Source organism: Neodiprion pinetum, chromosome 7 (assembly GCF_021155775.2).
Source record: "Neodiprion pinetum isolate iyNeoPine1 chromosome 7, iyNeoPine1.2, whole genome shotgun sequence".
Lineage (NCBI taxonomy): Eukaryota > Metazoa > Arthropoda > Insecta > Hymenoptera > Diprionidae > Neodiprion > Neodiprion pinetum.
In genome coordinates, this window is record NC_060238.1 from 20,752,696 (window position 1) to 20,776,581 (window position 23,886).

A 23,886-nucleotide genomic window follows, 5' to 3' on the forward strand; every position below is an offset into this window, starting at 1 on the left:
TTGATTTAAATGTTACTTCTGATATTTAAATGAATAATTGTTAATTGTATTGTTACAGTGATGCTGACCGAATGAGAGAAAAGCAATCGAAAAAGCAGCCAGCTGATGGGAAGGTGCAACAAGGGGCGAGTTAATTAACCAGGTCATAGATAATACCAAGATTCAAATATTAACAGAGTTATAAGTAAGTCAATCTCATATTATAAAAACGACAAGTAAAAGAGAAAAGAAAAAAAAATATCAAAAAACGAAAAGCACAAAAAAAAAGAAAGTTTTTGAAATACTGAGAATACAAACAGCCTCCTAATAATAAAAAAACACCACTTTGCCTACTACATTATCTGAGTACATTATTATTACTATTATTACTATTATCATTAACTATGAATAATCACGTGCGAAAAGCATGCAGTGATAGAACCGCAATATTGTTGTTTAAACGATTTCACGGTTAGTTATGATTTAATTTATATGATACTCTCGCCTATGTGATGTACGTATTTACATGCACATGCACACGTTCTAGTTCTGCGTGATAATAATCCAGCAAGACGTTATATTACATTTAAACGGTGAGGTAATTGCAGAATGTATTGTTATATAATATTATATCGCATGTAACATGTATATTGTTGTAGTTGATCGCGATGAAAAATCAATTTTCCAAAAGTCATTTCAAATAAATTCAATTTATGCTGTGTGATGATAGAAAATATTGAGTATCAACTTCTGTGTCAGCCTTGATCTTCATTAGTGATTACTATTCAAGAACTAATAGCTCTGTTTTGTGATCACAAACTTTTCACCAACCGTTTCAATCTCCATTATTCTCAAAGTATGGAAATCTTTGATTTATTTCGATAAGATTCCAATTTCAAAAAATTTTCGCTTCAATCCCCTCAACATTGAACTGCCCCAGTTTTGTCGTTGATAAACTCTGATTAACAGAATTTCAATCAGGTTGAGTTCATTCAATACATTCATTCATATTTGAGCAATGAGTAGCTGTCTTCATGAATAAATAATTTACATGTAACGAATAGTTGCATAGTTTTTAATTTCTACGCGGAACTCCTCAATTACTAACACGTTCTTATCATTATTGTGCTGATTGAGTGGAGCAAGGATTATGCTGTTATACAACAGTAAACACTGAAAATTAGTAAACAGTTTCTCACGTAATTTTTTTTTTTTTTTTTTTTTTTTTATTGCACTTTCCCAAAGTACATTTAATCAACATATTCATTAATCATTTACAATATCGTGATGGAATTTTTTTTTATTCCTTTTAAGTTTAATTTGTATACCATACTAATATGCTATGGTATGGTAATGTGTAAATGCATTGTTTATTACGAAGGATCGCCGTATTTTATAAGCTTTCAATTCTTAGCAAATTTGAATAACAAAAGGAACGTTACATTCGCGACTAAGTACGCGCATACGATCGGATTCTCATTTCGTCCTTCGTGGAAGATCGTTGAGTTTTACTTCGTTGTAAATATATGTATATATTATAATCCGCTGACGTGGGAAAGAAAACGTGATAATGATAATAATAATAATAATCATAATTAAGAGTAACAGTTGGAAAGAAGAATTACATTATTTCTCTTGTATTAAAATTGTTTAAAATATTGTCTAGCCTCTAAAGACCAAAAACCCTTATCAAATATTTCATTATTTTATTCATTTTTTGTTACTCTTTTGTCTACTAAATACTACGTAGCTAACGGTAATGAAATTTATTGCTATAACTCTTACGAATTGCTTAATCAATCACTCGGGTCTATATCCGTACTTTCTGTATTACATATGCATATCCATATATATATGATATATATATATACACACGCAGGCATGTATACAAAACGTACCCAAGCATAGGTATATTTCCTTCGTGTCGATTTTTCTTTCGTTTGTCTCTTTTATTTTACGTTTTTTCATACTACTTCACCAGACCTTTCACTTATAATACGTAATATTATAAACATACGCCAGAAATTATCACGTTTGTAGGTCAAACGTTAACTTTTATGTTTTTTTTTCTTCTTATTATGTGAGTATACAAACTAACCGAGGAACTTTGGCGATATATTAGAGAATGGGAATGAAAGAAAGAAAAATAAATTGGAACACTAAAGTGTGAGAAAAAGATTCTTTTCACATACGCTCTATAGGACTAATTTTTCACGTTTAAAAAAGGAACAGGGTGCGTCTCATCGTATACATTATTATTTTTAACGTATCCTGTTTCATACACGAAATTAAGGCATCCGAGCTACTAATGTCTTATTAATTGACGGTCCCTTCGCGGAAGATGGACGATCGCATATTATTGTTATTTATAATCTAAAAATCATTTTTTTTTTTTCTTTTTGAACACATGAATAAAATAATCGAACAATTTTATTAAATGAAATTTAGTTCATAACTGGGGGAAACGTTTGTCTCAGCTTTCAACATACAGTAAGTATAATTTTGTTAGTAAAATTCTTTGAACGACGTGTAATCTTGTTGAGAGAGTCTCTTGTTTCAACGATATGAGAAAACGATAGATCGAATTCTTCTAATTACACGTCTAACAGTACGGAAAATGGCACTCTTTGAACGAGTTTTCTCTGTATTTCGTTTCGCTAATAATTGAGCACCGCCGCTATCACCAACTGCTGCAGATTGCTTACGTTCTTTATATATATATATATATATATATGTGTATACATATATATATATATTTTTCAATAAGAAATACATTCATCATAAAATTAGGATAAGAAAAACTTATTGAATTTTTCAACATAGTACGTATGATTCACGTATGCATTAATCTCATGTTCGTTCTTTACTATTTACCTAATTTGATAAACGAACCTTTACGGTAGAAGGTAAAATCGTTGTTAAATCTGTTGTTAATCGTATACTTGTTGCCAGTTTAACTGTGTTACTTGTTTTTTTCCCATTTGTAATTTATATTTTATCTCATATCATTAATTATATTCACCAATATATATATTCTCTTGCTGGCCTAGATTTGAAGAAGAGAGTATTAGATCGTAACTTCAGGGGAACAAGAAAACCGGTCGCTAATAAATTTGTCAAACTGACGGTTTATAACTCCTATTATAAAAATTATTCACTATACGTACAAGTTTGCGTAGTTTAAAAAAGAGTTAATTCCTTTTATTTATAGTATTATATATATTATTATAGCACCATAAATGTATCATATTGTGTTGTTTGCAGATGATCGACCAGTTTTTCCACCTTATAAACAATTTTTTAATATGCATGGTAGATATATCGAAGAAGAAAGATTGAAAATTGCTAGTTATTTTCTTTCATCTTTATCTCTAAGAAAAAGAAAACCATCTCTATATATTGAATTTAAAGTTGTCTTCTTTCTTTTTGCTCGAATGCGGAAGAAACATTTCATACACCCGGAAACGTGTTTTATAGTAATGATAAAAGGTGATAATATAATATTAACAGTCAACCTTGTATCGCATCTCCTTTTTTGTTCTGTGGATATACAACATTGTGTGATCTACGTATGTATATATTTCTAATGGAATGGTATATTTTGTACGTTGAGATAGACGGCAATATGTACTTGTTACAAAATAGAAATTTCATCTTTTTCGTCGGTGACAAAAGCGGGAAAAAAAATAATATCCTAGCGAAATTTTTACTTAGCGGGAATGCATTCAAGGTAACGAATTATAGTACGTGTAAGCAAACGTAACATGTATGCGAACATTTACCCTTTTTTTTTTTTTTCGTGTTGGAACTCTGGAATTGCTATCAACGCGCATAATAAGTGTAAAATACATTGTGGGTTATCAATTACCTTAATTCAATTACTCGTTATTTATACTAGAATTAATTTTAGAATCGACCAACGTACATATTTCGAAAAACGCTTTTTTTTCAATCTATATGCCCAACTAACCGACGTCACCGGTACTCTGCTAAACCATTTTATAATTTATCTACGCTATTTCATGCTCCCTTTCTTCCTTCTTTCTCCATTTCTCTATTTATACATTATTAAACCTGCTCACCCCCATATTTTTGTAAGAGTGATTTGCGCGCCGCAGCTTCGTTTATGAATATATATATAAACCGAAAAATACGTCGCATCATTAAAATCAGATTGTTCCTAACAAATGGAACGCATATTTTAGTACTGAATTGAATCTTGAAAATAATCAATACTGAATAATTTGGCAAGTTGATGAGAAATACGAATTTGTAAACTTACGAGTAGGAGTTAAAACTTTGATATCTCATAATTTCAACGCAAGTCATTCTATGAACAGCGCATCATCAAAGTTTATTTGCATATCAACTTGCTGGCAAGAATAACAGTTAGATATGATGAACCTAACTTTTTATAGTAAAAAGTCTCTCACACATGGCTTATCGTTGTTTATACGGTTGGATATTCAAAGGTTTAGAGTACATATCGAGCAATGTCGAGCGTTACAGTGTCTCTCTCGACATAGCTGTGGTGGCGATGGTCCTGGTTCGAACTCCGCTTGGTAGGGCCAAAGGCTGTTTTCCGTTTCCGAGAGCCAAACATGCGATGCAATGGCTCTGGTCGACGTTACCGGAAGCGAGGAACTGGGCCCGTTTGATGGTCCGTTCTCCGCTCACATCACCTATGCAAGAAAATTACAGAGGATATTATCAACGAGAATGAAAAGTTGTGAAGTTGACGATACTCGTTTGGGTCATTCTGTTTACAAAAGGCGACCGGCAGTCAGTTTCCAAATTGAGAATATGAAATAAACCCACCATTCATGTGGTGTCACATGTTTTAAATTGCCGTTAGGTCATTTAGATCACCTCTTTTAATCTAAATATAATTTAACGACCAGCGAAAGTGATCATTAATCGAATAAACCCAGATCATGTTGATGTGAATTCTAGATTTTCACATTTTTCCGGTTACAATTCAGGATTTGGACTTTGGAAAACAGATTAAGGATCTTTTTGGTGTCGTGTAAAACTGAAAGATTCTCGGTCAGGACTCGTCTTTCGAAGATAGCAAGACACTAGCAGGCTTATAGAATGCTTGGTCAAGACATTTTGTACGATAATGCGTTTTTGGGAGTGAATATTGAGTCTGAATTTGTACCTGAATGTGTCATAGTTTCACCGCTGAAATTTGTCGAATCATGATATTACACCGTGCCTTTTTTGAAAGTTTGTGAGAGTCGCAGAAAACGAATTCAACTTACCTGTAGAATTTGGCTAGCCTCAAAGGCGGTCCCTGGCAACAGCATAACGGGACTGCTGACATGTCCACTTTCGACGCATATCATATTTGGAAATTCATCGTCACCAAAGTCAGGAATGTCTCGAGCCTTGTCCTGCCACGGATTCCAAACCACCGTGTCCGGGAAGTTGTATTTTTGAACTCTCATCTTCCTGCCGGAGACGACGTTGGTGATTATGTGTTCCGGCTGTGTGTTTTGGTAGATTCTATCCGTCCATTCGCAAATGGTAACGACATCCCTGCCTTCTTGGAATATTTGATTGTCCCTTGTCTGAAAATTATACATGTAATGTTAACGTGAATGCGAATGAAAATTTCAGGCCTTTCTTCTCAAGCTTATAGCGATGGACATCGGTGGATATGTCAAACCTTGTCGATGAACGTGCATCCGTGCAGTCCAGTCACTTGACACCGCCTTACATCTGGGACCTTGAAGTACGTGTGGAGAAGTAAATTGAAGCTGAAGGTGTGCTCCTTGCTGGGATTGTAGACCCCGATGTTGAAGTGGAGCTCCTTTTCCCGCAGTATCAGCCTGTACGTAACCCTGAACGGATAGTTCCACATTGAGCGTGTGAACTCACTGTCCATTACTGAAAATATCGCTTCCATATCACCGCTTGGCAGACGTTCTGGTGACTTTTCAAGATTCCAACGAACGATCCTAGCGAATCCATGACCTGGACCGAACGTCCACGCTCCAAATTGGGCTGCGAATTTATATAAGATTAACAATTATTCACTGAGATTGGAAGCCATAATGTTAGAAACTGTTGGAAAAAACTGCTAGTTTGATGTTGCGAGGACAATGAAAGGAAACATTACAGACAAGTTTTATCAATCGGAGATTTGTTTTCCAAATGATGAGAAAATAGGATTCTCAGGAAATAGATGGTCATACAATTCGAAGCTGCATGAGTGTACCGAACACTGAAATGCTAACATAAAAACTTCACGGCAGAGACCTGGATTGTGAAAAAAGTCTTACGTGCGACAAATTGAAGCTACTGTAAAACGTATTCACGTTCCACTGTGCAAATGAAACTCGTAATTAACTTCGTGATCTCGTTATACAACGTTATGAGACGATTAATCTTGACAAAAAATCATTTCAAAGGATGTACAAACCATTAACATCAGGGACTTCCATCCATCCACCCATCCATCATTGAAAATAATAATTGTAACATGATTTTGGTAATATTATTGGGATGTTTAAGTTCAGTAATTAAATTTCTAAAAATGTTGGGGATATCGAGCTCGCTGCAAACGTGATTATAAATCGTAAAAACATGATAAATTTATACTTACGAAATACGAATGGAATCCCGCCTCTGATCGCCTTCTTCCCATCGAAAACAGCTTGCTTACTGAAACAAAAATAATGAGAATTATCTCCGTTTTAGTCGTTCGAGCCTTGATTGTCATTAGCTAATTGGAATAGCTTTTGGATTGCAATTAATCACTAGAACGAGGCAGAGAGGTTTCGTCTTTTAATCGGAGAGCAAATCGCCCCGTCGAAGGCTGAGAGAAAATCTAAAGAAATCTAATTCTGAAAGAGATTAATCTCGAATTCTGATCGAAATCTCTTTACATACAGCGAGCATCGAAGAAGCTCTGGTTCTCCGATCCTGACGCGATTTTATTCACTGCTTTCCCGCTGATCGTGAGGCGGAACAGGTGGTGCTCGATGAAAACTTAATAATGGATTTTCTCGATCTTATGGGTTTTGTGGCCGCTTGTACTAGAGACTCTTCTTCACGCCTCGACGATCGGCTCCGCATTACTCCCCATTGCGCAAATTCCTTCATTGTCATCGCATCCGCTGCACGTGCCAGCAAAGTGTGAATACACCGAAAACATTCTTGCTTTTCGAGCAAATAACTCGATCTCAAGGAAACGGAAGACTAATCGATGAAGAGCGACTATCGTCAAAGTTTAAACAAGCGGCTTTGCCCCTCTTCCAAAGCTAGAGATTCCAAGGATCCATTATAGTCCATGAAGGAGCATTCTTATGTTTCAACTGCGACTTAGATTTGCTTTGAACATAATACCAGCCCTAAGTGTTAGCAGGGGCAAGTGGACTCGACTTTCCACTCTCAACGCTCTAAGGACCCTATGCGACAGGTTTGAATAATGATCCTTCCAGTGTCCATTCGCACTGTCCAATGTGCCATGCATCAACTTCCAGACGTTATCATCAGCTCGACCATCGGCGCTGTTGCAGCCTCGGGTAGAAATCTGAGTGTTTGTACCAGTGAAATAACATTGAAAAGAATGAAAAGTGAAGCATTTCACACGATCAGATATTGAAGATGACTCGAGATTGAAACTGATCGTGGAGTAGTTCGTATTATATACGCGTCCAGAGAAACGGTGTAAAGAAGCCGATTTATAGAGAGGCAGGGTTGCATTGCCGATGGATGGGATAAATTATTCACGAATTTCGTCGGGGGATATTTGAAACCTGAGGAACTCACGTCGGGTTTCGGAGTTGGTATACCGATCGCAAATGATGGTTATAGCCTGTTCAAGCCTGTGCAAAGTGTAAGAGGAAGGGTAGAGTAGTTATACAGAGTGGAAGAGTGGATGGTGTGCATGTACACACACGGAGGCATACACACACGCAGGAAGCTGCGGGGAGGAAAGGAGGCAAGAAGAGAAGAGAGGAGAGGAGAGGAGAGGAGAGGAGAGGAGAGGAGAGGAGAGGAGAGGAGAGGAGACTAGGGGAACGAAGGGGCAGAGAAAGGGAGGCAGTGCCAGTGGCTGATGCTGATGCTGATGCCCAGCAAAAACCGTCTCTGCTGTCTGCCGAGCTTTTTGTGGGCGCCGCAGTTTCCAACCACCATCGACCAAGCCGGAGCTGAAGCCGGAGCTGGAGCCAGAGTCTGCAGCACCAGCAGCGTTAACCGGAGAATATTTCTTGGGAGTGCAGAGTGAAGAAACGAAATCTGTCCAGTTTAAAAGAAGGCCATTTCGTCATGCGGGAGTTTCGTCATAGCTGCAAGGTGTACGAATATGGTTGACCAATTTGTAGAACTTGCTTAGAATCATTCCGAGTTTTTTATTTACGCTTAAAATGTAGTATCTTCTCGGAGGTTAAAAATCGACCTTTCAAGTCGCCATGTTATAGCAAGAATAATCCTGAATGTTGTCAGATTATTCTCGATGATTCTCTTCAAGATGGAAAGGATTCTTTAAGGTTGAGATCGTCTTCGGACTCGGAACCGCTGAATATTTCGATGATGATTTTACACTGGTCGGATCACGAAGTGAGGTGGAATAAAAAACGTTTAGTCATTCGTTGATACGAACAAAATGAAACCATGGGACGGTACCACAAAAATTCTACTAGATCAGCAGAGGTAGCCCCGATTACAAAAAGCCCCCATTTCGTTACTGTCACTTTTGTTGAACCTTTTTCGAGCTCATTTTCGGATGGAAAACTAACTAACGATGAGCAAACACACCCGGATAATCACCTAGGCTGTTTGAATTCTCTGATTTGAATGTGGGGGACGGCGTTGGTGGCGTTGGAAATATCGCTATTCGATGACGTTGTGAATGATGGGCATGCATGCTTTTCAAGTGTTCACAGTAAACTCCGGACTTTAAATGTATACATCACAGATTGTACACACTTATATCTGTATGAGAGGAAGCGTACTATTTTGATGGAGTTCGCTAATGCGAAATCGATATTTGGGGGACATACATCGGCCCACCATGGTCTCGGTCCGCAGATCACACGCGGGTTAGCCGCAGCCCTATACCATCATTTCCGATTGCTTTAGTTAGAAAACTTGTTCGAAATTCTAATTTTATGGCTCAGTGGTCAACTTTTCTCTATGCATCACTCGCGTTTACTCAGCAGAATTTTTTTCGATTTGCAACACTGACGACACCTTGTTCTGGGACTTTTCGAACTTTTTTTTATTCGTGTTCTTCGGATCTCGTATATCAGATATTTGAGGCACATTGCATCATCCATGATTATTATAGACCGTAAGAGCAAATGTTTCAATTTTAGACTCTCCAAATTTGAAACAGTGATGATTCCATGCTTCATTCGTAATTTGAAACGCAACTGTAACAGGAATAGGAAGTGTTATGTTGAATGATGATGAAGTTAGTAACGTCGACACAACAAAACGATGAAAGGAAAATCATTACTTTGTACCGTCAAAATGTTAATGCTGTATTATAGTTTACCATCTTCAAAAAATCATGAATCAAGTTCTCTAAAGAAACAAAACACTATCGCAGTAACGTCACAGACATCATCGCCAGCACTTTCATTAACCCTAGTCCACTGTCTAATCAGCTAGCTGATTATGTCTAACACTGAAGAGTCAGTACATTTCAGTCCACTGCTCGGTCAGTGAGTTTCCTCAAACTCCTGTTACCGAAAGATCGATCGAATGGAATACAGAATCTAGTGGTAACATCAGCCGAAAGACTTCGGCACTTCAACCTATTTCGAAGTCTGTCTGAACTTTAAAAACGATTCATTTTATCTTCGGTATTGTACTACAAACGCCAAAACGCTGTTAGTTCACAGACATCCAGTATATCTGTTCCGGATATCAAAGATTAACCATTGAGTACCCGAGCAGTTGAAAATTGGAGTACAGCACGATTCGGCAATATTGAATGTCTACGACAACAAGCCAGAGTGACAATGAAAATAGCTTCACATAATTTCTGACAGCAGATTACCGAATGTTGTTCACCAATGAATCAGAGGGATTCGGCATGCTGAATCTGAATCAGAATCCATGATTTCTGTAACGCAGACTGAGGAAAAATCGGTTTTCAGTTCCTGACACACCTTACTTACTTGCATCGTGAGACACTGTATGTAATCCGTGATTTCGGAAGTGAAGTTATACCAAACCTGCAGGATCAGTACCCTAATTGCTGTATGAAGAGAAATACCAGATTAAACCAAAGGGTGGAAATCCGATTTCCAGACTTTAGCGAAGAAGAAGAAGAACGGACGGTGGTTTGCTCTCCTCTCCTCTCCTTCCCTCCATCTCATCTCGGTATAAATAGGTCTGGTTCTTGTTCTGCTTAGTTAAACAAAGTTCTGTGCTATAGCGTCGTTGGAGTCGGTGGTCGGGACGGGATGGATACGAGGGTGTGCTGCAGGTTTCGACGAACCTAACCTGACTCAGTCGCCGGCGTTCAAGCCTGGGGATAACGCAAAAACTCCTCTGCGGTCGTCGAGCTGCTCCGGGGTGCTTGCACCGGCTCTCAAGACCTTATGCATACATGTATTGTTTATACGCCCCGCTCCCTTAGCACGGTTCAACGCATAGGTGTATAAGTTGTACCAACACCCCAATGACGCCGATTATACAGTATCCTTGGGGTGTTCCTGAATTACCTCCACAAGTCAAGAATGGTTTCGCAGTTTTATTGGTCTGTAAGTCGAACCGCACCTTTGAATCTGGTAAACTGTACCAATTGTATTATGAATTCTGTTTGACAGTAAATTTGAAAGGTATTCCAAAATTTCAAACAACGAATAAGAACCTCTACGAGCAACAGCAACTTGACTCGAGTTAAGTTTTGGATAACAAAAGTTAGGACAATTTTTGTCAAAACAAAAAACGATCCATTTTTTCATTAAAACACCTCAACATAGGTTGACAAATACTTTACCAATGTTTCGTTGTTCAAAATTTGACCCGTGTTAAATTGTTGCTGCACGCAGGGGCTCGATTTTTATCTCATCTGTTCAGGTATTCTGATCCTGGATTTAAACACTATGATATACGAGTGTTGTTACTAGATTTTTGATCGGTAGGTAGGTACTAATCGAAAGGAACTGATGTTTCGATACAATTATTCCTGCTAAAAGCAGACATAAAAGTAAGAAATAATTGTGAATACAGACGCGTGTCACAAAGTGTCCGTTTCTCGTACCTCCCTGCATGCGATACAGCTGCAATCACCTGCTGCAACATCGTAATCGTTGTCAGAGAGTCAACCGAGCCGCGGTTGAGGATATAACAATTCCTCAAGAATTCTTGCAGCATATAACGCAGCCCACGCGACCACTTATCAACTTACATTATACGATATAACGTTGTAAACTGACAAAGGGCCGCTAAATCAGCTCATATCACCGCCTTAACTCGTATCATAGCTTTCGTTGGATATTATTATGTACGGAAATTATATCGCTGCTCGGGACTGACTCGTTGTTTCTACAACGATAACGCATACTCTGCTGCTGTGTATTCGTGTGTGAATTGAACGATAATTGCATGTTGCCATTTCTGCGCCAATGTTGAACATTTGGCAAAATTCATTAATGTAGAAAATTGAACAATTGGTAAACGTGAAGAAAAAAATAAATCAAAATTGATACCAGACTGGACGATCTCACAATTTGTGACTCGAAAAATTGTTGAAAAATGACAAAAATTGTAGTAATGAATTGGTCGTTGTATAGAAAATTCAGGGCAGCTATAAAACCTGAAATTTGTAAATCCCCGACGTTTCCTTATTTCTAATAGAATATTGAACACGAATTATCGTAAAACGCATCGAAGAATTCCGGTGTTTCAGGATTCTAATATCAGCATTTAATTTCGTCTTCGGGGTTATTAAAAATTATTACAAAAATTGCAAGGACACTTTCAGTAAAAATGACACATTTATGCACATGGACTGACTGATGGACGGCCATTTTAATAAGTATAATGTGAACTTTTTCGTCTCTCGGTAAAGTATCCAAACTTTGGGAAATTCCAATTATCGTAACAAGCGTGGAGAATATATAAATAAATTAAATCCTCGCGTAAATTCTAGATGCTTGACGATAGGTATATTTATAAACAATACCGCAACAACAATATCCTTATATGGTAGCGTAATACTTTAAAAAAATAAATAAATAAAAAATATAGAAATATAAGAAACCAAAGACGATTGTAAATCAGGAAAATAAAACTGTTCCTATTTCTGAGCATTTCTCTGTTCCATTATCGTCGATTTGTTTAATTTTTTTTCAATTTTTCCGTGTCGTTTCTTCGGATTTAAAACGTCGCCTTTTTGCCGGTGAACAATAGTGAGAATCGATTCCTAGAGCGAATTGATCGATGCCTGCATACCTATACAACAAATTTAGATCGACTTGAAGTCAGGGCGTAACAACCGGGGCGAGCATAATAATTAGTCACGCTCGTAAAACTCGACAGTTTTTTTTTTTTTTTTACTTTTTTTTCACCGTCGCTTCTTTTATCCTTTGCAGCAGAAAGGTACGTACGATCGGATAAAAAATAGGAAAGGAATCTTCGGTGAATTTATCCATATAGATACACGGTACACATGTACAGAGGATCGATGTCGTCTCTTCTTTTCCTCCTTTTTTCTCTTCTTCTTCTTCTTCTTTTTCAGTTTTCTTCGCTCGATCCATCGATCCAAATTTTTTCCCCCCATCTCTGCTCGTTGGGGTCAATTAAGAATCGATCGTCGAACCGATTTTTCACCGTTTTCAGGTAAACACGTAAATTTCACGAAAAAGTTACATTCTAAATCCCTGATTCTCATTCTTTTTTCTCCTTTAAATTCTAACAGTGAAACAATTAATTATCAACGTTTCACTGAATTTTTCGAAAATCTTGCAACAGCTTATTCATCGTGAATTTTAAAGAGTTTTAGAATTTGTTTCCTTTCTTGCTTTTGTTGGAATGAATCTTGAACAGTACTTTGTTGGATAATGTGGTGATAGTTTTGGACGTCTTTTAAAAGTGAAACTTTTTTGCACATCTTATTTGTTAGTTTTGTTTCCTCTTCATCTATCTTAATTTTTCAAATATCCAATCGTTTTTGAAACGTTTTCACGTTCTTTTATTCGAAAAAATGGATTACTGTAACAAATAGCAGTTTTCAGAGAAGAAATTTGAAGCAAAGATTGAATTTTGAAGTGGGTAAGAGAAGAAAATGTCGCTTGTGAATTATTTTCTACCTTTCAAACAAACTACAATTAAAGTAATTAGTTGATCCTGCTAATTTCGTACGAGTAAATTTTTATGACTGAGTAAAAATGTGTACAAAAAGAATAATATATTCGTGCGACATATTGCTGTAGAATCGAAATTTCCGTAAAAAAATTTCTTAACCAAAGCTCAAAATTCTACACGAGTCTGAACGAAGCGAAACATTATAGGAACCAAAACAGCTGTTTTGCCATTTTCGAATGACTGGAGGAGTTGAATTTCCAAAATAACGTACGCGTTTTGCTCTATTACGATTCGCCGAATTTCACAAAATTCCGAAGTTGCGAAATATCGATATTTCTTTAAAATATTGCATCGTTCCGTTAACATTCCGGACTTTATAACCTCAAACTTCTGATTTCTGCAACCTTTTCGCATTCTTCCATCAATTCCATGTTCCAGTGCGCGCACTCTGGCGGAATTTTTGTGAAGCGTTGCGAACAGTGTCGCCAACTTAGATGTTTTACCCCTAAATTTAGGAGGGGAAATAATTGCGATTGGGTTGTTTTCAAGGGAGAAAAATGTTTAGTGATTTTTTAGGGACTTGACAAATTTTGCTCCGAGACAGAAAAAAAATTTATTATTCAATTACATAAAATTTTTTCCCCATGAATATGAATATTAAATTTGTTATTCTAATTTTTTAAATATCTTACCATAGGTACGATATCTGGTGGTAAACCGCATAAAGCCCAATCAGTTTACAGTCACCTGATCAGCTTCACAGTTGTTCAACGCAACTTTTTTTTTTTTAATCGATGTTGTTAATAATTAGTTACTTTTTTTTAATAATTTTGTAAAATACTTGCCTATACACTAGCTCCAAAATCTAGATATTAGAATAGATTCCTACATTTCCTACCTGTGTCATATTTTTCAACATTTGTCCAATTTAGGGGTTTTAGTTTTATTTTAGGGATTTTAGAAATACTTCTCAGGGGAAAGAAAAATTCGTTTGTTGGCGACCCTGGTTGCGATGTTCGAAAATCGCGCGTCACCCGTTACATCACGTTATACCCTATATATATATACCCTTTTGTACGTGTTTGTGTGTACGGTTATACACGCGGCTCTCTCGCCGGGTCCTGCACACAATCGACTAATGATTTCAGTGGCTGCGGACGTTTTTGCCGACATTCTACAGCATTCCCATTCAGCTGGATACCGCCGCTGGTTAAGCTTGTGCTCTGTTGCTGTTGCTGATGCTACCGAGAGACTTTGTTCGAACGTGATTCGTACCCGAGAAGCCGGAGGCTACGGAGACCGATCTCTGACCGTCGTAGCTTCGCGAATTATATACACGTCTGGCTGTCACGGTCAAATCAGCTTTCCCTCCTTATTCTGTCTAATTGTAAGTTTATCGTCGACTTGCGCGTTGCGTTCTTGCAACAAAGTTAAAAAAAAATGCCGCTTTTTTTTTCCTCTATTTTTTCGTCAGAGGTGAAAAGAAGATAAAGTCGAGCGTGAAAAATAAAAAAATCAAACAGAAAAATTGGAGGAGGGTTAAAAAAATCATTCGTACGTACGGTATTTTAACGTTCATAATTAATTGAAAAATTCCATTTGATTTTAGTGACTAGAAAATTTTGTTACACTGGGTATCGTTACGTCGATTGTTCGAATATTATTTGAATTGCAAGATGAAGCGACGATAAATTTGTGCGATTATAGTTGCCAGTGATACATTTACCGGTAATAGCAACGCGAAATCAGTTTGTTTGGTTTACTATATTCTCTTTCTTTCAACTAAACAAGGCCTTGAAATCAATTTATTGCTACACCAACGTCAAATCGCCGCAATAGTTACCGAGAAGATATCGTGCGAATAACCATCATCAATAACAATGGTGATATCAGATTTTCTGGTTTCACAAGCTACAAAACTCACGTTTCATTATATACCCAGCGCTATATACACAGAGTGATTACCTAACACGGCCGAATGGTCCGTCGTGCGACAGAATGTAATGCGCATGCGCTAAAATTCGAGAGCAGTTGTTCGTCAGGGCGGCCAACCGTCGTAAATCCAGACGACAGTTTGCCGCGATCTATTTAACCTGAAAAACGTTGACAGCTATCGGTGTTGAGCACAACTGCCGATTAAAACTGTCAAAATTTTTGAGGTTTCGGTCCTGACGGTTGGCCACCTTGGCAAACAACTACTCTCAGATTTTAGCGCATGCGCATTACGTCGTAACAGGCGACGGGCCATTCGGCCGTTGGATAATCATTCGGTAACGAAAAATGACGACTGGAAATGTATTTCGATGTTGAAAATTAATGCATTTATCAGATTTCCGCGTCGTTTGAAAATTGTGCTTTTCAACCCCTGCCGTAGATTAATTTCAAGCTTGAAACTGCAGACTGCAGGGACGTGATCCAAGCGAAGAATCCGAATCCTCAAAGTTTCTCTCTCATTTCTCTCTAGAGAATGGGGGGCACGGGCAAAAACTATTCGAGCAACGGCTGCTGCAGTGCATCATTAGGTGCATTGCTCGTCTCTCTTCATCTGTCCCCCCCTCTCCCCCCCCAAACCCTTCGTCATCGCCCTACCATCCCTTCCTTTCAACAGCCCATCCCTCCTTCCTCCTTCCTCCACTTTCCTTTATCTTTCCTCTTGCCATCCGTTACCTGCTGCAACACTTCGTTGACCTGGGATTTTCCACGCGAGTTCTGTGGTGGTTTGCTTCCCCTATTTTACAGCGGATACTCCGGGCCAGAATACACTCTGCTAACCGGCCCTCTATAACACGATCGTCGCCTCAAGACCCGCCCGAATATTACCCAAAGGGTGCATCGACTCGAGTAAAGGATAAGAGAATTTGTGCAGCTTTGATTTCGAATTTTTCTCACCCCTTTTTCACCGCATTTTCATTGTCCAGGTGGTAAAATTTGTAGAGTTTCAATTTCCTCGATTTCAACAGACTCGAAATTCAGCCTTTTTTCACCGTCGTGATTTTTGACAAGACGCGGTAGAAAAATAATAAAATACGGAGTGGAAAATCTGAAATTTTTTTGGTAAACTATTAATACAGCATCAACAAACACAGATTTTGTAAAATCAACTTCTTGAGCTATTGTAAAGGTGAAAAATAGTAATTTTTGTTTCAACGTTTCGATACATCAATGTTACTGTCTTCAGCCTCGTAACATTTTCGTCTAATTTTCGTCGTTTCTTTTGAACGGTACTTCGTATAATCATCAAAAAGTGAACAATTTTATGGCGTTATACATATTTTCAAATCAATTCGAATCGATACAATAAGTATATCCAATCAATTAAATCTCTATCGTATCGCAAAATGAAGACGAGCCAAACTGCTATACTGTTAAAAATTTGAATCCGTGTATTTTCAGAGTTTCCACCAACTTCGGTTTATGAAATTTCCCTGAATCTGTCAGGTTTTCCAGATAAAAATCTAGAATTGTGTAATTTTTGTAAACGTCTGTAATTTTGTAATTTTTTTTTTTACAAACACTTTTTGCGCCCGTTCGAAATTCACACAACGAACAAAAATATTATCATCAATTGTATACAAATTATATTTCATTTATATTAAAGTCTTTGTACTTCTCTTACGGGAAACTTTTCAATCCAAAAGGCATACACAAGATTCAACCTACGTCAAGTATTATATTTTTGAAAATTATAAAAATATAACGTTCAAACTTAAATCTTTCAAGTAATTAGATAAATTCCACCGACTTCTTCAGGATTTAAACTTCCAGTCATTTACAACTCCGATTTTTCCGTATTTTCACAGGCAGAGTGGAAGAATGTCTGATTTTGTACCATGGCCAACGAAAAGAAAGAAGAAGAAAAAAAAAAAAAAAAACCCCAGATTTTATCTAAAACTAAGTTCCATTTCTTTTTTTCTAATCGTGCTTTCTGATTTCTTTCCAACATTATTTTTTTTTTATGTGGCTTTGTCTTAATTCCGCGGAGACGAGACGAAATCCTGCATGTCGGAATAACAAGACGTATTGTAATTCGTATAATGAAAGATATAATGGATGCGTGAACCTCGTCGCGGTGTTATTCCAGTTTCAGTTAACGACGGAGTTTGATGCCACATGGCTCGTGTTACACTCACTCCGTCCCGAAGGATGATCTATGAGAATAGGCGCGACCCTTCGGAGAAACACCGGAGGCCCTGACCGGAGAGTTTGCGTGTTTAGAATCCCTCCGAAAGTTTCTCGCTCGCTTTCCAAAAAGTCGCGTCCTTACGTCACGAGCTGAATTATATTGCTGGTGATATTTATCCGCGTCTCTTTCTTCATCGTGTCCACAATTCGTTACGTACTAATTTTCCATTTTGTGTGTATTAGGAGGTCTTGCCGAGGGGTGTGGAACGGGAGAAAAGAGAGAAAGAAAAAAAAAGAAATAAATAAATAAAAAACAAACTGCAAATGAGGGTTCGAATGTAGGATTAGAAAATGGAACGGCCGCAACAACGAGTTTTCGAAAACACGAAATAAAATTGCAATATTTAACAAATCGAAATGTGGAAAGGTAAAGGATAGAAAACCAGAATATCAAAGCATTGGAACTCCGACGTTTCTGTTGCTTGGCTTTTTATTCATTGACTTTTCTACGATTTTAAGTTTTATTTTTTTTCTTTCTTTCATCTTTTTGCAAATTTAACGTCGCGATCCTTTTATTTTCGCAAACGAATATCGAATTTCTTGCTTCTTTTAACGATTGCCGAGCAATAAAATGGCCCGTTGGCGTTTTTTTGAATTACTTTTTTTATTCTCGTTTTCTGCATGTCAAAATTTCGCTCGTGCCAATTGAAAACGAAAAAAACGTTATAGAATCTCGTTTTGCTGTGAATATGAACAAATATATTCGTTGCGATATAATTATTATAATCACCATTTCTGCAGATACAAGGACAGTTAATTTGTACAGTTGAATTCGAGCTGTGATAGTTTAATTTATTGCAAATACGTAACCCAACCGAGGTGTTTTTTGTTGTTATTTTTTTTTTGTTATTTTTGTCTGTAGGTCGTTTTCAACTGTAGAAAATTATTCAGGCGTGAGCGACCTTTCGCTGAACTTTTGACACAAGAAATAAGACGACGAGAGTTGAAGGATCGTAATTAAGGATGGAGTATCAAACGTACAGCATAGCTACAAAAACAAGTTGAAAACAATAACATTACGAAACAAAAGTTCAAATGTGCGGAAGGTTCAAAGTTAGGCGTGGCCAACTATTCAAACAATTATATATCATCCTGACGCGCAAGTTATCATCAAAATAACATAGAATTTTCAGTGATGCGAACATTCAAATTCGTAGAACGATTAAAATGTAGAAATAGTCCAAGTATAAAAAATTGACGATACAGAAAGTTGAAGCATAGAAAGGTAACATCCAGAAATGTCGAAACGTAGAACGACAAGATCTACAATCTGTAGGTACACGATTCTACACTGTCAAGATAAATTCTGAAGATTCTACATATTGGCATTTTATATTCTAACCTTTTTTATTTATTTATTTTTTTTTATATATCTTTTCTATGCGTTGGCTTTCTACATATTTCAATGCTTTAAAAATTAAATTTTCACCTCTTTAAATATTCGATATTACGGCCCTTATAATCATTCTACTTCTTGACTTCCACCCGTCGGTTCTTTTGTTGTCAATCGATCGTGAAACACATTTCAAAACTGTCCTCGAGACATCTTCATACCTACAGTTTTAACATCCGGCGGAAGGGTCCTAACCGCTACTTCAATCGTAAGTATGTGTATATGGGGCATTCCACGCCACTTTGACATTTACAATTTCTTTTATTGGCAAAATGGAGAAAAAAAAAACTGCGAAAAATTTGAAAAAAATTTCAAATATCCAATGTGACATATAAAAATGTTTCAGTAACCATCCGTAGTAAAATGACTTCCGCTTCTTATTTTTTTAACGTTCTATTCCAGATAAAACTTGAAAACAGTAAGAAGGGAAAATCGGCCCACTCCGGGTTCGAACCTAAATATTTTTATACCTGGCAGAGGATATTTCAGAATTTTTTCAAATTTCTGATTTTGGTCGTTCGATAAAATAGTTTCTAAAATTTTTTATAAAATTCAAATTGACACGAGAAAAAAAAAAACCAAGTACCTTTCAAAGTGAGAACAATCATAAAAAAAATCGCGTAAAATTCCAGGTAGAATTGGCGTGGAATACCCCATATACACGTGTATACATACACATATATAATACGAGATGATTGGTCTCGGAGGCGAATGCTGCGGCCTTAAGGTCCCTCGCAGGGACAGAAGGGAGGGGAAAAAAGGGGCCCGGGGGCCCCGACTGCCGCTTCCCAATGTCGAGACGTAGACCGCGAGTACGGAGGTATACCAGCTACGTACATACGTATCGCAGCGTTAACCGCTGCCCCCCCCCCCCCCCCCCCCGTTTCTTCCCTCCTTTTTTCGCTCTACTTTTTGTTTTTCGTTCCTTTTTCCGCCGTCCATAAGTATACCAGGGTGTATATATATATATATATATATATATATATATATATATAGGAAAAAAGGAACGGCGGCGGACGAACGCTCTCTTTAAAAATCTCCCCACCTTCTCCGCCATCATCTCGTCCTCTTCGTCCTCGTATTTCGTCGTCTCGATACTCGAGAAAACAGAACGCAACGCGTTACTCATGCGGTTAGGTTACGTGCTTTACACAGATCATGCGTGCCAACTGGAACTTCTTTGCCACGTTCTCTGCGCGTTGTTTCGATTACACGTGCTTTTATGATATGTTATGGATATCAAACCCGCGTTTAGATCCTTAACTTTGATACTTATTTACGTGGGGCATTCCACGATAAATTAGTAGCACATTTTTATAGTTGGTGACGATGAATCTGAGACGGCTAATTTTTTAGACCAGACAGTTATGTTGGCAATACTGAGAAACCTACAGCGCCACAGTCGGCGGAGCAACAAACTCAATCTCAATGAACATAACGTAACCCACGTTCAACACGCTGTGTTGCCAACATAACTGTCTGGTGTAAAAAATTAGCCGTCTCAGATTCGTTGTCCCCAAGTGTACCTCCTCATCGTGTTCGATTTTAATCATTTTTTAGTATGATGTTCACAGCGATACAAAAAGGTCTCGAAATATTTTTCACTTTTATTTTTTCAACCACTGGTGAAATTTGAAGAAAATCGAAATAACCGAGTCCGAAAATGCCATTGTATGAAATCATAAAAAATTCCCACAGCTTCTATAATTTGAAATTTGATTTGCAAGCACCACGCTGGTAATGGGGTCTCCATATTTAGTATTTTTTCCCCAAGTTTGTAGTTTTTTCATGTCAGAATACGTTTTTTTTTTTTTTTCTACTACATCCCGATCTAAATAGATCACGGAATCGTCAAAATAATGTGATTCTGCAATCTATCTAAATCGAGGCATATAAAAAAAAAAAAAAAAAAAATAAGCAAACGCAGTTCCGAAATGGGAAAACTAAAAATTTGCGACAAATGTAGTAAATATTGAGATCCCTTTATCGTTTGCTGCTCAAAAATCACATTTCGAATCATAGAATCGGTGTGAATTGTATTAAAGATTTTTAAAACTGGTGTTTTCGTAATTGGTTTTGCGATTTTGTATAAACTTCACCAGTGGCTGAAGAAGATCTGAGAAAATTCTCGAGACCCTTTTAGATTAGTAAGAAAATTATACTAAAAAATGATCACAATTGAAGGGGGTGAGGTACATGGGTTGCTAATTTTTACAGGGAATACCCCATATACATACACGCGATTGTATATCACACGCGCGAAATACTATACATATTTATTTTTCACTTAACTCGTAGTGTCTTTCTTATCTTATTCACTTTTTTTTTTTTTTTCTTTCGTCATATCTTATCTATCTTCTATATTTTTTATATACCTATTGACACAGTTGTTTTGTACCTGCGAAAAATTATTTATACTTGTGTAATTTTCCACGTTCTCGGGATCGAAAAACGATGTCATTCCAACTTTCGTCGTCTAAATTAACGATATCGCATTGATAATGTTTCAATTTCGTTGTTGCGTGGTTAATTTCTTTTTCTTTTTTTTTGTTTCCTTTATGATATTTTTTACGTCGAGTACCAAATACTGTGATACAAACAAATATGAAAGTAAGAAGCGTTTGGATGGGTTTAAATTCGAGCATCGTGACGTCATTATGCGGGACTAACATGTAATAAAATGGCCGGATTTGTATAAATATTCAAATACACACGTCTGTTAACATTCTGCTAAAAACGTGGCTTAATCCAAATATAATCCTTACAAAAACTGTTAATCCAATTTCGTACAATTAATGAACGTGGGTAAGAGGCAGGTCTTTTTTTTAAACACATTTGCATCGTTTTCTACCGGGTGATATTTCGTGAGAGAAGAAAGACATGAAGCAAATAAGAAAAAATATAAAATAAAAATCGTGTTACAGCGACTTTTATTTTCCGTATGATAAGACGAAAAATACGAATGGCGAATGAAAGAATGAAAATATATAGTAGGTAGGGGTAACTAAAAAAAAAAAAAAAAAACAACAGGACGGCGTAACGATGAAAACAGGAAAAGAACGCAACCTGAACAGCCTTTTACATGCATCGATGATCACGAGTAACTTAGGAAAAAAAAACTATTGAACGACCTGAAACTCATCTCGAGTTTAATATGTCTGTCATCTGGTCACGCGTTTTTTCTGTCGAATTCTTCTTCGAACACTCGCGCGTTTACAAAACGGCGGGGAAAAACAGAAATTAAAACGCCGATCGTGACGCATAGTATAAAATGATTTAAAAATGTCGTGTTTTTCGATATCCTGTGGATGAAATTATATTTATGAAAATTTTTCGGGAATACGCGTCACGAGGATAATAAATCGGTAATAAATTAACTCACCTGACGAATAGCTGTTCCTGATTGTTGACTCGCCAGGAGACCACGGTAGCTCCTGAAATTATAAATAAAAGTTATACAATAGTTGGTTTCAATTTTTTTTTTTTTTTTTCTTCCCCCAATCCTTCGACTCGTTTCTGTACAATCTTATTATTAATTTCTCATTGAAAGCCTCGCGGAGCGGTTAGCAATTAACCTTGTCAGTAATTATCACTCATAGTGCTTGCATGTGTGTGTTTAGAATTTAAGAGGACACGTGAAGGATATTCTGCATTTGTATTTCGCATCATGTATCTTCAATTGTTCGAATTAGCTGAACAATTTCTGTTTTATGTTATATGTATGTGAAAAATTCATCGTCTATCATGAGTGCGTAAACTAAATTCCGTGTATCATTTTCTGTCAACTATTTACAAGCGATTAAATCTACCGCGACGATCTAGATCGAGTTTTATTCTACGTGTATAATCGAGTTTCTCATCTATACTTTTCCCATCTTTCCTTGGTTGGGAAAAACAAAAGAACACGGTCTAGAAAAAAAAACAAAAAAAAAAAAAAAAACAACAAAACACAAACACAACACAGATCACAGAAGAAGTAAACTTCGCGAGTAACGGATATTGAAAATAAACGATATGTGAGTAAAAAAATGAAATCAAAGATAAAAAAACCTCGTGTAATTGTGACATAATTATTCCGCAATAGAAAATGCGTAAAGGACACTTGAACTGTTGTATATTATGCATTTATGTACAGAGCTTCGCCGTATCAGAAACTATCACTGTTCCATTCCCATTGCGATAGTCATTTCTCTGCCGTGATTCCGTAGCACCAATTAAAACGGAGCGCACTTAATATCGCCAATATCCGTTTCTCTTATTTTCTGTTTTCATTGGTAAACTTTACATGGGTAACTAGATACATTTTTTTCGAATTTGCGAGCCGACGTACAGCCGTTTGGTGCGATTTTGAAAAATCCTAACCTTAAAAAAAAAAAAAAAAAAAAAAAAAAACCAATAAAATAACAAAACAAACGAAACGAACACTTTATTCATTCGGAGAAGGCAAAAAATGATCCCGTATATCAGACAAATTAAGAAAGATGCGGGGGAATGGATAAATGAGAAAATTATCAGCGGAAACCAGGGGAAAAAAAAGTAAACCGAATAATAAAAAAAACGCTACGTATTTCTATAACAATAGGATAAACACACACCGTGTAGATTAATCGTGCAGGTGGTATTGTTCCCTCGGTCGAGTACCACGACGCTTGTAGCCGCTGCCATGTTTGAATCGTGAATGCGAGCTGTCGACCGCTCGACGACCTAACGGCCACGGAAACGCACCCAAGGCAACCGGCTCCCCCCCTCTTTTTCCACGCGTCGTACGTCATGAGTCACCTTTCGCCGTGCCCCCGCCGCAATGCGAAGAGTGCATCCGCGATCTTTGTATTTTCGTACAGTGGCGCCATCTTCAGAATCCAACCGAATAGAGGAGCACCGCATACTTACCTTACGAGTTTACCTGCTCAGTCAGTATGACAGTTTTGACTTAGTGGTTGTGGATTTTGATTCTTTGTAGTGATTTAATTTTAAGTAGCTGAGTAGGCGGTATCTATAAGTTCTTACGTTATTTTATTTCAAGAGATTTTCTGTTACATTACATTTTCTATTTTTCG

General features: G+C 37.1%; 1 protein-coding gene across 1 annotated transcript; it reads right to left on the reverse strand.

The window, feature by feature from the left end:
- Positions 1–1,286: 1,286 nt before the first annotated feature.
- LOC124222773 (uncharacterized) lies at positions 1,287–23,568 on the reverse strand. Its single transcript, XM_046634109.2, has 6 exons — positions 23,425–23,568; positions 22,212–22,263; positions 6,590–6,648; positions 5,651–5,988; positions 5,244–5,552; positions 1,287–4,661 (listed from the first exon to the last, which is right to left on the reverse strand). The coding sequence occupies exons 1-6, from the start codon at positions 23,492–23,494 to the stop codon at positions 4,653–4,655; spliced, it is 837 nt and encodes a 278-aa protein (XP_046490065.1). The 5' UTR covers positions 23,495–23,568; the 3' UTR covers positions 1,287–4,652.
- Positions 23,569–23,886: the final 318 nt, after the last annotated feature.